Source organism: Mauremys mutica, chromosome 9, assembly GCF_020497125.1.
Source record: "Mauremys mutica isolate MM-2020 ecotype Southern chromosome 9, ASM2049712v1, whole genome shotgun sequence".
In the NCBI taxonomy this organism is placed as follows: Eukaryota; Metazoa; Chordata; order Testudines; family Geoemydidae; genus Mauremys; species Mauremys mutica.
This window is the reverse complement of record NC_059080.1, coordinates 56,768,011-56,784,339: the sequence shown is the minus strand read 5'-3', so window position 1 is coordinate 56,784,339 and position 16,329 is coordinate 56,768,011. Positions and strand designations below refer to the sequence as shown.

The window sequence follows — 16,329 nt, the reverse complement described above, 5'->3', positions numbered from 1 at the left end:
GTTATAGTCCTAGGCTTCACAACTTCCTCAGGAGAGGAGTTCCACAAGTTGACTGTGCGCTGTGTGAAGAAGAACTTCCTTTTATTTGTTTTAAACCTGCTGCCTATTAATTTCATTTGGTGACCCCTAGTTCTTGTATTATGGGAATAAGTAAATAACTTTTCCTTATCCACTTTCTCAACATCACTCATGATTTTATTTACCTCTATCATATCCCCCCTTAGTCTTCTCTTTTCCAAGCTGAAGAGTCCTAGCCTCTTTAATCTTTCCTCGTATGGGACCCTCTCCAAACCCCTAATCATTTTAGTTGCCCTTTTCTGAACCTTTTCTAGTGCTAGAATAGCTTTTTTGAGGTGAGGAGACCACATCTGTACACAGTATTCAAGATGTGGGCGTACCATGGATTTATATAAGGGCAATAATATATTCTGAGTCTTATTCTCTATCCCCTTTTTAATGATTCCTAACATCCTGTTTGCTTTTTTGACCGCCTCTGCACACTGCGTGGACATCTTCAGAGAACTATCCACGATGACTCCAAGATCTTTTTCCTGACTCGTTGTAGCTAAATTAGCCCCCATCATATTGTATGTATAGTTGGGGTTATTTTTTCCAATGTGCATTACTTTACATTTATCCACATTAAATTTCATTTGCCATTTTGTTGCCCAATCACTTAGTTTTGTGAGATCTTTTTGAAGTTCTTCACAATCTGGCTTTGATCTTAACTATCTTGAGTAGTTTAGTATCATCTGCAAACTTTGCCACCTCACTGTTTACCCCTTTCTCCAGATCATTTATGAATAAATGGAATAGGACTGGTCCTAGGACTGACCCTTGGGGATCACCACTAGTTACCCCTCTCCATTCTGAGAATTTACCATTAATTCCTACCCTTTGTTCCCTGTCTTTTAACCAGTTCTCAATCCATGAAAGGACCTTCCCTTTTATCCCATGACAGCTTAATTTACATAAGAGCCTTTGGTGAGGGACCTTGTCAAAGGCTTTCTGGAAATCTAAGTACACTATGTCCACCGGATCCCCCTTGTCCACATGTTTGTTGACCCCTTCAAAGAACTCTAATAGATTAGTAAGACATGATTTCCCTTTACAGAAACCATGTTGACTATTGCTCAACAGTTTATGTTTTTCTGTGTGTCTGAATTTTATTCTCAACTATTGTTTCAACTAATTTGCCCGGTACCGACGTTAGACTTACCGGTCTGTAATTGCCAGGATCACCTCTAGAGCCCTTTTTAAATATTGGCGTTACATTAGCTAACTTCCAGTCATTGGGTACCGAAGCCGATTTAAAGGACAGGTTACAAACCTTAGTTAATAGTTCTGCAATTTCACATTTGAGTTCTTTCAGAACTCTTGGGTGAATGCCATCTGGTCCCGGTGACTTGTTAATGTTGAGTTTATCAATTAATTCCAAAACCTCCTCTAGTGACACTTTAATCTGTGACAGTTCCTCAGATTTGTCACCTACAAAAGCCAGCTCAGGTTTGGGAATCTCCCTAACATCCTCAGCCGTGAAGACTGAAGCAAAGAATCCATTTAGTTTCTCCGCAATGACTTTATCATCTTTAAGTGCTCCTTTTGTATTTTGATCATCAAGGGGCCCCACTGGTTGTTTAGCAGGCTTCCTGCTTCTGATGTACTTAAACATTTTGTTATTACCTTTGGAGTTTTTGGCTAGCCGTTCTTCAAACTCCTCTTTGGCTTTTCTTATTATACTCTTGCACTTAAGTTGGCAGTGTTTGTGCTCCTTTCTATTTGCCTCACTAGGATTTGACTTCCACTTTTTAAAGGAAGTCTTTTTATCTCTCACTGCTTCTTTTACATGGTTGTTAAGCCACGGTGGCTCTTTTTTAGTTTTTACTGTGTTTCTTAATTTGGGGTATACATTGAAGTTGGGCATCTATTATGGTGTCTTTAAAAAGGGCCCATGCAGCTTGCAGGGATTTCACTTTAGTCACTGTACCTTTTAACTTTTGTTTAACTAACCCCCTCATTTTTGTATAGTTCCCCCTTTTGAAATTAAATGCCACACTGTTGGGCTGTTGAGGTGTTCTTCCCACCACAGGGATGTTGAATGCTATTGTATTATGGTCACTATTTCCAAGCGGTCCTGCTATAGTTACCTCTTGGACCAGCTCCTGCGCTCCACTCAGGATTAAATCTAGAGCTGCCTCTCCCCTTGAGGGTTCCCGTACCAGCTGCTCCATGAAGCAGTCATTTACAGTATCAAGAAATTTTATCTCTGCATTTCATCCTGAAGTGAAATGTTCCCAGTCAATATGGGGATAATTGAAATCCCCTACTATTATTGGGTTCTTAATTTTGATAGCCTCTCTAATTTCCCTTAGCATTTCATCATCATTATTACTGTCCTGGTCAGGTGGTCGATAATAGATCCCTAATGTTATATTTTTACTAGAGCATGAAATTTCTATCCATAGAGATTCTATGGAACATGTGGATTCGCTTAAGATTTTTACTTCATTTGAATCTACATTTTCTTTCACATATAGTGCCACTCCTATACCCCTGCACGACCTGTTCTGTCCTTCCGATATATTTTGTACCCCAGAATGATTGTGTCCCATTGATTGCTCTCAGTCCACCAGGTTTCTGTGATGCCTATTATATCAATATCCTCCTTTATCACAAGGCACTCTAGTTCACCCATCTTATTATTTAGACTTCTAGCATTTGTGTACAAGCACTTTAAAAACTTGTCCCTGTTTATCTGTCTGCCCTTTTCTGATGTGCCAGATTCTTTTTTATGTGACTGTTTATCATCTGATCCGGCCCTTACATTATCCTCTTCCGTCTTCTGCTCCTGACTATAACCTGGAGATTCTCTATCATCAGACTCTCCTCTAAGAGAAGTCTGTGTCCGATCCACATGCTCCTCTGCAGCAGTCGGCTTTCCCCCATCTCCTAGTTTAAAAACTGCTCTACAACCTTTTTAATGTTTAGTGCCAACAGTCTGGTTCCACTTTGGTTTAGGTGGAGCCCATCTCTCCTGTATAGGCTCCCCCCATCCCAGAAGTTTCCCCAGTTCCTAATGAACGTGAACCCCTCCTCTCTACACCATCGTCTCATCCACGCATTGAGACTCTGAAGCTCTGCCTGCCTACCTGACCCTGCGCATGGAACTGGGAGCATTTCTGAGAATGCCACCATAGAGGTCCTGGATTTCAGTCTCTTCCCTAGCAGCCTAAATTTGGCTTCCAGGACATCTCTCCTACCCTTCCCTATGTCATTGGTACCTACATGTACCACGACCACCGGCTCCTCCCCAGCACTACACATAAGTCTGTCTAGATGCCTCGAGAGATCCGCAACCTTCGCACCAGGCAGGCAAGTCACCATACGGTTCTCCCGGTCATCACAAACCCAGCTATCTACGTTTCTAATAATCGAATCTCCCATTACTAACACCTGCCGTTTCCTAGAAACTGGAGTTCCCTCCCCCGGAGAGGTAACCTCAGTGCAAGAGGCAACCCCAGCACCATCTGGAAGGAGGGTCCCAACTACGGGAAGGTTTCCCTCTGCTCCCATTGACTGCTCTGCTTCCCTGGGCCGTTCTTCCTCCTCAACAGCACAGGGGCTGTCTGAGCGGAGGTGGAACAATTCTACAGTGTCCCGGAAAGCCTCATCAACATACCTCTCTGCCTCTCGTAGCTCCTCCAGTTCCGCCACCCTGGCCTCCAAAGTCCATACATGGTCTCTGAGGGCCAGGAGCTCCTTGCACCGACTGCACACATACGCCACCCGCCCACAGGGCAGGTAATCATACATGCAACACTCAGTGCAATAAACTGGATAGCCCCCACTCTGCTGCTGGGCTTCTGCCTGCATTGTCATCCAATGAATGAATCCACCACTCTTCCAAATTCCTGTGCAGTTTTGGGAAGAAACTGGCAGGAAAATGGCTTGGTTGCTATGAAACTGCGAAACCACCCTTGGAAGGAAGGCTGGTTGTGGCCACAGCTGAACCTTGCCCTTCAAGAACACTGTGTACAATGGTTCTGATGTAAGGGCCAGGACTTCAAAGACTCCCACCTTTGGAAGATGAACCTGGTGACCTCTGGGTGAAGGCACCGCTTGTGGTGAGAGGTGAAAGATCTACTGAGGTGATCTGCCAGGGCGTTCTGGGCTCCTGGAAGATGGGAAGCCTTGAGGTGGAGCTCTTCAAGCAGAAGTCCTATAAAAAGATAGCCTCCTGACAAAGGCCGAAAAGCACGCTCCTCTCGGCTTGTTGATGGCTGCTGTGTTGTCGGTAAATACTTTTATTAATTTACCCATGATCTGTGGAAGAAACATTTGGCAAGCTAAGCATACCATTTTGAGCTCCCTGATGTTTATGTGTAGGGAAACCTCTTCCTGGGACCACAGGCCCTGTGTCCCGAGGCAATTGAGGTGGGCTCCCCATCATAGATCAGAAATGACTGAATCAAGGGACACTGATGGCTGGGGGATGACAAAGGGAACACCTGCCGTTGCTGACTGAGGGTCCTTCCACCAGTCAAGGGAGATGAAGATTGGGCTGGAACAGTAAGCATCCAGTCCAAGTGTTGTCTGTTTGGTGAATGCACTGAAGCAAACCATGTCTGCAGGGGTTGGAGATGCAGCCTTGCATGCCGTACCAAGTAAGTGCATGCAGCCGCGTGTTTCACAAGTTTGAGGCAACCCCAGGCTGTTGTGACGGGGTATGCCAGATCTGACATTGTCTGGAAATGGGCCTCTGGAAGGAAGGCGCTGGCGTGGGTCAAGTCTAGTACTGCCCCGATAAAATCTATTCTCTGTACTGGGATGAGTCGACTTGTTTATCAACAGACCCAACGCTTGGAAGGTGGCTTGGACCAGGCTGATGCTGGTCTTTACTTGAGCACATGAATGGCCCTTCAGTCAGTTAGTTGTCTAGGTAGGTAGAATTAGACTCCTTGCCTTCTGAGGAAGGCTGCAACCACCGTCATGCATTCCGTAAAAACCCAGGGGGGCTGCAGAAAGAACAAAGGTGATGGTGGTGAATTGGTAACGGGTCTGGTTTACTATAATGCTGAGGAATCTTCTGTGGCCTTGGAAGATGGAAATGTGAAAACAGGCATCCTTCAAGTCAAGGGCGGCGTACCAGTCCCCTGGATCCAGGGAGGAAATGATGGAGGCCAGAGAGACCATGTGGAATCTCAATTCCTTGAGATAAGTTGAGGTGGCGTGGGTCCAGGATGCGACGAAGACCATCCTGGCCCTTTGGGATTAGGAAACATTGAGAATAAAACTCCTTCTCCTCTCAAATTCTAAAGGTATCTCCTCCACAGCCCCCACCCGTAGGAGGGTTTGCACCTCTTGGGCTAGAAGTTGCTTGTAAGAAGCGTCCCTGGAAAGGAACAAGGATGGGAGGGAAGGGTGGAGGAAAACAGAAGGGTATAACAGTCCACCACTGTACTTAGAACCCAGCAGTCCAATACGATGAAAAACTACACCAGGCCGAAGTGGGAAAGCCAGTCTGAAAACAACAAGGGGACAGGATCCGATGAGGGAAACTGGCATAGTGCCCTCAGAACACCTTCAAAAGTTCTATTTGGGGCTTCTGGAGTCTCCCTGAGATCCCGGTAGTGAGGTTGCGGTGGATGGAAGCGGTTGACAACAATTGGAACCCTTTCTCCTTCTCCTGAACAGGTTCCATCGTGGCAGTGGCACCGAGAAGCGAGCCGGTTGGTGAGGCCTGAAATGCTTCCTCGAAAGAGCTGGAGCATAGAGGCCCAGGGACTTGAGGGCAGCCTTTGACTCCTTCAGCCCATAGAGCTTTATGCAGCGAGCCACTTGGCTTCAAAGTGGACTCATCTGGGGAGGAGGAGGAGGAAGAGACCTGTACCAGAGAGAGAGTTCCACCTCGTCTTCTGCCCCTATTACCTCCATTGGGCCCACATCTTGTGTGTCAGTACTGGGCTCGGTACTGGAGTCAGGGTATGGTGGCGAATGGAGCGGTGCAGGAGCCCACCTCTAAGATGCAACCAAGTAGGACTGGTGGACGATGGTCCCAGTACTGAGGGAATCCTTCAGGGGTTCCAGAATGTCCACTGTATTGGCCACTATCCTCCTGACCAGGTGCCAGTGGGTGACCCATACCCAGGTCTAATGGAATGCAGAATGGGTACCGGCTGCAGCTCTTGGGATGGGCATAGGGCTCCACTGCAGACTCCAAAAATGAGTCCTCCTGAGGTGACCTTTTGGTGCTGAGGGTCTGGGAACCATTGCCAGACCAGGGATGACCTTGCATAAGAAAGAAGGGCCGGCTTGCCTCTGGAAGGTACCTAGGGCCCAGGTGCTGGGAAAGAGCTCGGAGCACCATGTTCTCTCCTGTTCATTGGAGCCAGTGGTTGTCCCATCAGTGTTGGTGATATCAGGAGAGAGAAGTCTCTAGCAGCTGCAAAGGCCTCCAAGGTAGAAGGCACTGTGATCACACTGGAGCCACAATGACTTCCTGGCATCAGCAGGCGGTCCTGCACTGAACTCAAGGGCCCTCAGGGCAGAGTCAACTGTGCCACCATGGGTCTGGGGGTGGAGGAGTGGCCCTACGCAGGTGCACTCTACTGCTTTCCCCATGTTTGCCTTTCTTCAGCACTGGGGAGTGTCCTCTCTCGTCTTTTTCCTCACCACCAGAGATGGAGAATGGTGCTGAGAAACGTGTGGTGCTGGAGGGGCGCGTCACACTGAAGTGAAAATTCTTGGTGCTGAATCCGAGTGGGTTGGCTCTAATGCTGGTCTAAGAGCAACTTCCATTAGGATAGCCCTCAGTCTCGCTTCTCTTTCTTCATACCAAGCTTAAAGTCCTGACAGATCTGACAGTGCTCTTGTACCTGAGCCTCTCCCAGACACTTCAGACAACTGGAGTGTGGGTCTCTCACCAGCATAGGCTTGCCACAGGAGGCACAAGGTTTGAAGCCCAGGGATCGGGGCATGCCTGAGCCCAGGGTCCAAGGGAGCCCCTCTACATTAAAGGAGGACTAACTTTCTATACTAGTACTGTTTACACTAATACTATCTATACTAAGACTAATAAACTAAGCTAAAGAGAAGAAAACATTGAAAACACCTTGCTGAAACAAGAGGAGATGTTCCAGCAACCATCACAGGTGGTAAGAAGGAACTGAGAGGGTGTGTGGCTGGCAGTGCCCCTTATATTGGCGCATAAGCATGCAGCACCAGAGGGCACAAGTGCTGGCCCGACAGATACCACTGAGGGAAAAATCTCCATCAACAGTGCATGCAGCACACGCACGCCTAATGTGGAATGGACATGAGCAAGCACTCGAAGAACATAGTGTTGAAGATATTCTACTATTTTACCTACAGAAAGGGAGACAGGCCCCTCTCACCCCACTGTGATGTGCAAGTAGGTGTACAACCAAGGGCAAATGAACCATTGCCTCATGACTCGCAGTGCCTAATTTAACTGATTTTGCAGCAGTTAATATCAGAAGCTCAGTGAACCCCCAGCTCAAATGGACCATAAACCATCCTCTGCTCTTATGCCGCAATCAATTCAATTTTATTGACTGAAGCATCAGAGCAGAGCATACATAGTTCATTCAAACTGTATCCCAAAAATGCTTTAGAGAGACAGTTACAATGTTCATTATATTGCATGTATTTAGAACTAGGCTAAATTCTCATTCATCTGTGACCTGCCACCTCCATCCAAAAGGAACCATCTGTATGGGTGAGAGTGGGAGAGTCTGGAATTAGTCCCAATTCCATTCTACCTGCAATATTTCACCCGAAGAGGGAAGACAATGCAGTGCGGTTTATAGCAAGGCCACTTCACAGCTAATTATGCCCTCTTGCTGAATGAGCCAAATAGCACCTTGGTAAAAATGCAGTCACTATCCACAGAATTCCATGTGTGCAAATGTGATGTTGTTCTTCATATACTGTTACAAAGTATAACATTCATTCTTTCCCACTTCTTACCATCCAAGTTGTTCGCTGTGTTGAGTGCACGTAGCATCTGTTCACACCACTGAGTGAATCCATCCTGGGCTTTATTAACCCCTTGGAACAACTTCAGCAGCTTCTCTTCTTCTTCCACCTTCTTGTTCTGTCTGCTCGTAATTCCTATAGATTTACTTAACACAAAGAAATTGTAAATATCACATACTATGCCTGAAACAGCCATCTATTTACTTAGACAATATTATCTAAGTTACATTACACAGCCTACAAAAGCCCATGGATTTACAGAGGGCCAGTAACGTTTAAGAATCAACTTATTTTCCTAGTGGATGTGAAAAAAAAATCAAAGAAATTGGGACTCTGTGGATGGCCTATAAGCTGTTTGTTGCTAAACACTATTTTAAGACAGCGGTACAGAATTTTCAAGAACCAGAGGTGATGAAGCTATAGTTGGTTAAAAGATCAGTGCAAGACTGGCAGTCCTTTGCCAAAAACAAACTCCTCCCCTGATTCCTACCTGAGGCTGGCATTGCTCTTGTTTTTATTGGTTGAGTTACGAGGCCCCACTTCCTTCACTGCATCATCCCAGAACCCCATATTTGAGTTTTTAGTGTCAGAATTGCTCCAGATGCTGGTGACTAGATCAGATGCCCACTGGCTGGTGGGATTAGTGTTTAAAGAGCCCCACACTGAATTCCCAATGCTGCTGTGCAGGTTAGAATGCTGTTGAAACAAAACAGAAACGACACCCTGGTTATTAGCATCAGATCGGGAGGAACAGCATCAATGTCTCAGAAAACCGAAATGGAGTGTGATGAGAGGGGAACAATGCAAGTAACAATTCTCCATGTACTGGTTAGGTAAATAAGATATGCACCGTAGTACTGCGGACTCTGTTCGGCTGCTGTTGCTGCTGCTGCTGTTGCTTCTGCATCTGCCTCGCCTCTTCCTGCTGTATTTCCAAGAGAGATTTGGTAGCGCCTGTTGGCTTGGTGACATTACCCCAACCTGACATTTTTTGTTGCTGCTGTTGCTGCTGCTGCTGCTGGAGGGCTTTCATCAGTTCACGCTGCTGACGTCTTTGCTGTTGCATACAAAAAGAAACAACATGCCTGTTTTGACTCTCTGAAGATAACTACTGGGGATCCTGGTTTGCAGATCCTTACGGATTTCAGTTTGTTTTTTTGTCGACATGGGCAGCACTGTTTTTATGCCTTTAAACTTCTCTATTGGTTTCTATAAGAAAAGTATGTTTAATTATGACTACTGAATGGAAAGTGTCATTAGCCCATGACAGTGACTAAATCTACCTCAACATTATGACCCAGGCAGTCAGTCCCTCCATTTCTTGCTGCTCTAAACTCTGGAAACCATACTCACGCGCCCCCCCCCTGCTATGCTGCTATTGCACATGACCAGGAAGCAGAGTGTGAAAATTAAACTGACATCACCATTTTTCATTTTTCTTGCTTTTTAAAAAAAATAATTAAAATTTTAGGATGGTAGCATTTTATCTGTTTCTTTAAGTTAAAACAGAACTTTGCTTCCCATATTTCTGAGCCATTAAGCCACTTTAATGCATAATCTACTCATAACCCCTGATTAAATATGGTTTACGGCAAATATCAAAATTAGGGTGACCAGATGTCCCAATTTTATAGAGGAAGTCCCGATTTTTGGGTCTTTTTCTTATATAGGCTCCTACTACCCCCCCACCCCCGTCACGATTTTTCACACTTGCTGTCTGGTCACCCTAATCAAAATTCCCCTTTTTGAACAAAAAGTTAAAGACCACAAAAATCTTCCTGTTATGAAAATAGAAGGGTAAATGTGGTTGAATACAATAGTTGAAGGCAAATAATTTTCTTTCCCAGAGTTAAGAAATAATGGGGCTTTGCTTTTGGAGGGTAAAATGATCCAAAGATATATCTAAGAATGTCAAATATTATAAAAGAGTAACAGTAAAAATACTGAATCTTTAAAGTAATACTACTGCAGTGATGATACAGAAAATTTGGCACTTATTAACAAAAGTAATGTTATATACATCCACACACAAGCCAGAATCTTTGTCACAATGTAGGCCTCAGCCTTTAAAGCACGTCAGATAGATACGGAGTTCTCAACCTTTTTCTTTCTGAGCCCCCGTAACATGCTGTAAAAACTCCACGGCCCACCTGTGCCACAATTGTTTTTCTACATATAAAAGCCAGGGCCGGCATTAGGGGGTAGCAAGCAGGGCAGTTGCCCAGGACCCCACACCACAGGGAGCCCTGTGAAACTAAGCTGCTCAGGTTTTGGCCCCGGGTGGTGGTGGTGCTCAGGGCAGAGGGGCTTCGGCTTTCTGTCCTGGGCCCCAGGGAGTCTAATGCCGACCCTACTTGGCAGACCCCCTGAAACCTGCTTGAGGCCACCCCAGGGGGCTTTGGACCCCTGATTGAGAACAGCAGAGATAGATTGTTTCTGTGTTTCACACAGGATGAGTAACTACAATGGCTAACTTGCTAAGCTGTGAAATAGACAAAACAAGTAAAGAGGAAGCTATGTTATATGCTTTATGCCTATAAATTGTAATAGAGATCAGTTTATTTGATACAGTATCATAGGTATAATTTTATTACTAGATAAAATCTAAAAGGTAAACATTTAAGAAACTGTGGACTTGTCTATATGGAGTTACTGCATGGCAAGCTGGTTGTAAATCTAGTGTTCTAGCCGGTCATGCACTGTCTGCATGGACTGTGCTATCATGCACTAAAAGTTCCGTAATGCACTTTGACCTACTACTCTCAGGCCTGGTCTACACTAGGACTTTAATTCGAATTTAGCAGCGTTAATTCGAACTAACCGCTCAACCGTCCACACCAGGAAGCCATTTAATTCGAACTAGAGGGCTCTTTAGTTCGAATTTGGTACTCCACCCCGACAGGTGGAGTAACGCTAAATTCGACATGGCTAGCTCGAATTAGGCTAGGTGTGGATGCAAATTGAACTTAGTAGCTCCGGGAGCTATCCCACAGTGCACCACTCTGTTGACGCTCTGGACAGCAGTCCAAGCTTCGATGCTCTGAGCAGCCACACAGGAAATGACCCGGGAAAATTTGAATTCATTTTCCTGTCTGGGCACTTTGAATCTGACGTCCTGGCTGGACATCGGGGCGAGCTCCGCAGCACCTGCAACGATGCAGAGCTCTCCAGCAGAGGAGTTCATGTTATCTGTGAATAGAAAGAGGGACCCAGCATAGACTGACTGGGAACTCTTCGATCTGATCGGTGTGTGGGGCGAGGAGTCTGTGCTTTCGGAGCTGCGCTCCAAAACAGGGAATGCGAAGACCTACGAGAAGGTCTCCAAAGCCATGAGAGACAGAGGATACAGGCGGGATGCAACGCAGCGCCGCGTGAAAATCAAGGACCCCAGACAAGGCTACCAAAAAATCAAAGCGGCAAACGGACGCTACGGAGCCTGCCACCACTGCCCCACCAGTGACCGTGGACTCTGACGATGGGACAGTGTCGATGGCCAGTTCCTCGGTGATGTTCGCGGACGGGGAAGATGAGGAAGGGTTTGTGGAGGACGAGGCAGGCGAGAGCGCTTACAACGCTGGTTTCCCCGACAGCCAGGATCTATTCATCACCGTCACGGAGATCCCCCAACAACCCTCCCCGGCCATTAACCCGGACCCTGAAGGAGCAGTCGGTAAGTGCTTTAACCATGTTAACTTTTATTCTTAATATAACAGGAATCTTAACTGTGTGAAAAGGAGGTCTCTCTAGATATGGGGATAGAACAGAAATCATCCTTGGAGATCTCCACGAAGCTCTCCTTGCGTTAATCGAAAAGCATCAGCAGGAGGTTCCTGGGGAGAGCTGCCTTATTGGGTGCTCCGTGGTAGCACAGTTTTCCGCGCAAGGCTTTCATGAGGTACTCAGGGAGCACTGCCTCCCCGAGCACGGCTGCATCGGGCCCTGGTTCATGCTAGCTTTCACGCAGCATGCGCTCTCTATCTCCTTCAGTGACCCTCCTCAGGGTGATCTCGCTCGGAGACTCCTGCATCTAATTAGGGTAATTACTGTAATTTTACGCCTGGTCCAAAGTATTTTTTAAAAATCTACGGACAGACGGCATAGCACAGACTCAGCACGCAGCTGCGTGACGAGCGTAACGGAAAGCCAAAGAATATAATGGACGCTCATGGAGGGAGGGGGGAATGAGGACGCAAGGTATCCCACAGTTCCTGCTGTCTCCGAAAAGTATTTGCATTCTTGGATGAGCTCCAAATGCTTCTAGGGTCAAACACAGTGTCTGCGGTGGGTCAGGGCATAGTTCGGCAATTTGCGCACACACCCCACCCACCACCAGAAGTGAAAACAATCCTCTGTTAACTCTTTTACATGTCACCCTATCTTTACTAAATGCTGCAGATAGACGCGATGGTGCAGCACTCAACACCAACATCCTTGCTCCCCCCACGCTATGGATGGCTGATGGTACAAAAAGATGGAAATCCGTCCTCATCATCAGCCTATTGGCACATGGGGCAGTGCAAAAGGGCTGGTAACCATGCCGACTAGCATCAGTAAGGTCGATCAAGGGCGCCTGTCCCTAATTTTTGATGGCAGATGGTGCAATATGGCTGGTAACTGTCCTCATCATTGCAACAGGGGGCTGAGCTCCATCAGCCCCCACCCTTCATTGTAAATAAAAGATTCAATTGCCCCTGGACTAGCAGAGGGATGATGGGCTCCTTCATCCACACTCCTTAATGTCCTGCCTGGACTATCATTGCAGCTGGAGGCTTCCTTCCACTCATTTCTCACAAACAAGTCAGTGTGTCTTATTCCTGCATTCTTTATTACTTCATCACACAAGTGGGGGGACAATGGTATGGTAGCCCAGGAAGGCTGGGGCAAGAACGGAATGAACAGGTGGTGTTGTTGCAGGAGCACCCCCTGTGAATAGCATACGGCTCATAATTTATGCAGGATCGGACACAGAGCAGCTGTGCTCTCTGGTTCTATGATACAGTGGTTCTCTAGTACACTTGCCCATAATCTAGGCAGGACTGATTCTATTTTTAGATACCAAAAAGGAGGGATTGACTCAGGGAGTCATTCCCAATTTTTGCTTTTGCGCCCCTGGCTGCTCGGCCAGGGGCACTTATGACAGCACCAAATGGGGCAGTGCAAAAGGACAGGTAACCAAGCCCATCTTATTACCATCTTATTACCAATTTATGGTATGGTAGATGGTACAATATGGCTGGTAACCATCTCTGCTGTCATGCAAAAGCAAAAGCATGCTGCTGTGTAGCGCTGCTGGCCCGCCTCTGTCAGCGGCATCTAGTACACATACGGTGACATACACAAAAGGCAAAACAGTGTCCATGGTTGCCACGCTATGGCGTATGCCAGGGCAATTCTGGGAAAACGGGCTTGAAATGATTGTCTGCCGTTGCTTTCCCGGAGGAAGGAATGACTGGCGACATTTACCCAGAATCCACCGCGAAAATGATTTCTGCCCCAGCAGGCACAGGGGTCTCAACCCAGAATTCACAGAGACAGCCTAGACTCAGTTAATTGTTCGCAAAAATGTATCTTTGCAAGGAACTCACTCCCTGTTTCCCATCTCACAGCTTCCTCTGTCTCCAGACCTGCCACAGCATCCCCCTCGCAGAGGCTGGCAAAGATTAGGCGGCGAAAGAAAAAGACAAGGGACAAGATGTTTGAGGAACGTATGGGCTGCTACCTAGCAGAGGCGGACCAGCAGAGCCAGTGGAGGGAGACCGTCTCTCTGTGCCAGCGCTCACACAGCGAACGGGAGGAGAGGTGGCGTGAGGAAGACAAGCAGGCGACTGAAACAATGCTTGGACTAGTGAGGGAGCAAACGGACATGCTCGGGCGCCCTGTGGATGTTCTGCAGGACCGCAGGAGGACAGAGACACCCTGCAGTGTATCTGCAACCGCACTCCCCTGCCACACAGTCCCATACCCCCCTCACCGAAAATAATCAGGAGGAGGGGCGGCCGGGGACGTGAATACTGTCACTGCACCACAGCACAGTGCTCAAGTACCTAAAAGCTCTCATACCCTACATTTGCCGAAGTCCTTCACTTCCAGACTCACAGTAGTCCCAATCCCAGTCCCATCCCCTAACTGTCTACTTAATTAATAAAAATGCTTTGCTGTTAATTACTGTTTCCGTTATGTTTTTTCAAAGAAGACTGTGTTTGAATGGGGGGTGTGGGGAAGGGGGTGGTTAATTGCATAGGACAGTCACCTTTCCCAGGGTACAGACACGGGGGCAGGATCAGCAGCGGGTCACACACACGGTGCAGTCAGTAGGCACCCTGGTCGGTTTTTGGAGGTGGTTTCCAGGATCTGTGTGGGCGGGGGAGATGTGACTTTGCAGCGGGGGAGGGCGGTTACAGATCTTATACAGCGGTCCTTGCCCTGGACCGCAGAGTCACGCAGTTGAGGAATCTGTATCCGTCCTCCTCCACCACAAGGTCACATATCCGCCCGCACACAGAATTCCATAAAGAGGGATGGCAGGCTCCGTTGAAAGAAGCATTCCGGCACTGCGGACCGCTCTAGGAGCAGGAGCCTGTCATTCCTTGAGTTTAGAGGCGGTCTTTACATCACCGCACACCTACCCAGCACAGCCTGCGTCCCAGTTTCAACCCTTTCACGAAAAGTCATGAATAAAGAAACCTTTGTTAAGTAATAATGGGACATGTATTTTATTTTTACATGTGTGCTGGAAGTGGGGGTAACGGGGTGAACGGGGTATGTAACCGAAGAGGAGAGTCAACAGTAACTGGGTAAAGAAACAGGGGCAGGTTCAGCTTCTCTGTAAAGAAACTGAACAGTCACAGGTCACGCTGCTCGCTGGTATTTGAAGAGTTCCTTGTCGCTGTCCCAGGCGCCTGTATAGGGCTTCATGAGCAAGTGCATTAGCGGGCAGGCTGGGTCCCCGAGGATGACTATAGGCATCTGCACATCCACAACAGTTATGTCGTGGTCCGGGAAGAAACTACCTTCCTGCAGGCGTCTGAGCAGCCCACAGTTCCTGAAAACACACGCATCATGAACCTTGCCCGGCCACCCGACGTTGATGTTTGTAAAACGTCCCCTATGGTCCCCCAGTGCTTGCAGCACCATTGAAAAGTAGCCCAATTTCTCATCAGCTGACTGTGGAAGAGGTGGACGATAAAGTGCGAGGAGGAGAAAACGGCGATGATCGCAGCGGGCTCCGTGCTAGCAGTGCTGTGGCGTCCGCGCTGTCACTGACCAGAAAAGTGCACGAACAGATTGCCCGCAGGCGCTTTCAAGGAGGGAGGGAGGGAGGTTGTGATTGACGGTTCAATGACGACACTTACCCAAAACCACCCTCGACACATTTCTCCCCCCAGCAGGCATTGGGGGCTCTACCCAGCATTCCAATGGGCAGCGGGGACTGCGGGAAATGTGGGATAGCTTCCCACAGTGCACCGCTTCCAAAGTCGACGCTGGCCCCGTGAATGTGGACTCAGAAATTCGAATTAGTGTATTTAGTATGGATACACAAATTCGACTTCATAAGGTCGAATCCACAAATTCGAACTAAGTTGATTCGAAATAGTCTTGTAGTGTAGACAAGGCCTTAGAAACAGCAGTAAGTCAAGTGCACTACAGAACTTAGTGTGCAGTAGCACCGTCCACACAGCCAGTTAGCACGTAGCAGGCTAGAGTGCTATACATTTACAGCCCAGGTTGCTGTGCGCCAACTGTCCATATAGGAAAGCCCGATATCAGACTTACCTTATGCTTCTTGTTCCGGTGGAGTACTGGAGTCCATAGGAGATTGATTGGCAGTTGATTTAGCACGACAGCACATGAGTCGATTTTTAATGGCATACTGTGGCTGCCGCTGGCCCCACTCAGCCTGCTGCCAAATCCCGGCAGTGGGCTGAGCGGGGCCGACAGCTGGGACCCCGGCAGGCAGCAGCGTGCCATTAAAAATCCTGCCCGGCCCAGCCCGCTCTTCTCTGCCCCCCGCCTATCACTCTCTCTGGCAGTGGCAGAAGCAAGCTTGGTCCTGCCGGCTGCTGCTGTAGGGCTGGCCCCACTGGCAGCCAAGTTTCCCCCTCCCTCGCCTCTTCCCCCAGAGTGCTCCGTCATGCCCCGCCTCCTCTTCCTCCCTGCCGCCGATGGCCCTTGTGAGGAAGCGGTGCCCCAGCGCCCTTGCTGCTCAGACCAGAAAGGAGATGGAGAAGAGGCAGAAGCGGGCCCTTGCGGAAGGGGGGTGGAATCAGGACGTATCCCTCCAGCCTCCTGCCATGAGCCGCTCAGGGCAGGGGACTGAGAGCACCCCCCCCC

At 47.9% G+C, this 16,329-nt stretch overlaps 1 protein-coding gene across 3 annotated transcripts in view; it reads right to left on the bottom strand.

The window, feature by feature from the left end:
* Positions 1-16,329, bottom strand: part of GIGYF2 (GRB10 interacting GYF protein 2) — a 165,959-nt gene that overhangs the window by 8,542 nt on the left and 141,088 nt on the right. For all 3 annotated transcript variants that reach the window (XM_045030279.1, XM_045030280.1, XM_045030281.1), the window contains 3 exons: positions 8,849-9,055; positions 8,489-8,694; positions 7,990-8,144 (listed from right to left, as the gene is read on the bottom strand). In XM_045030279.1, the coding sequence (XP_044886214.1) occupies positions 7,990-8,144; positions 8,489-8,694; positions 8,849-9,055 (568 nt within the window). The remainder of the gene's footprint in view (positions 1-7,989; positions 8,145-8,488; positions 8,695-8,848; positions 9,056-16,329) is intronic.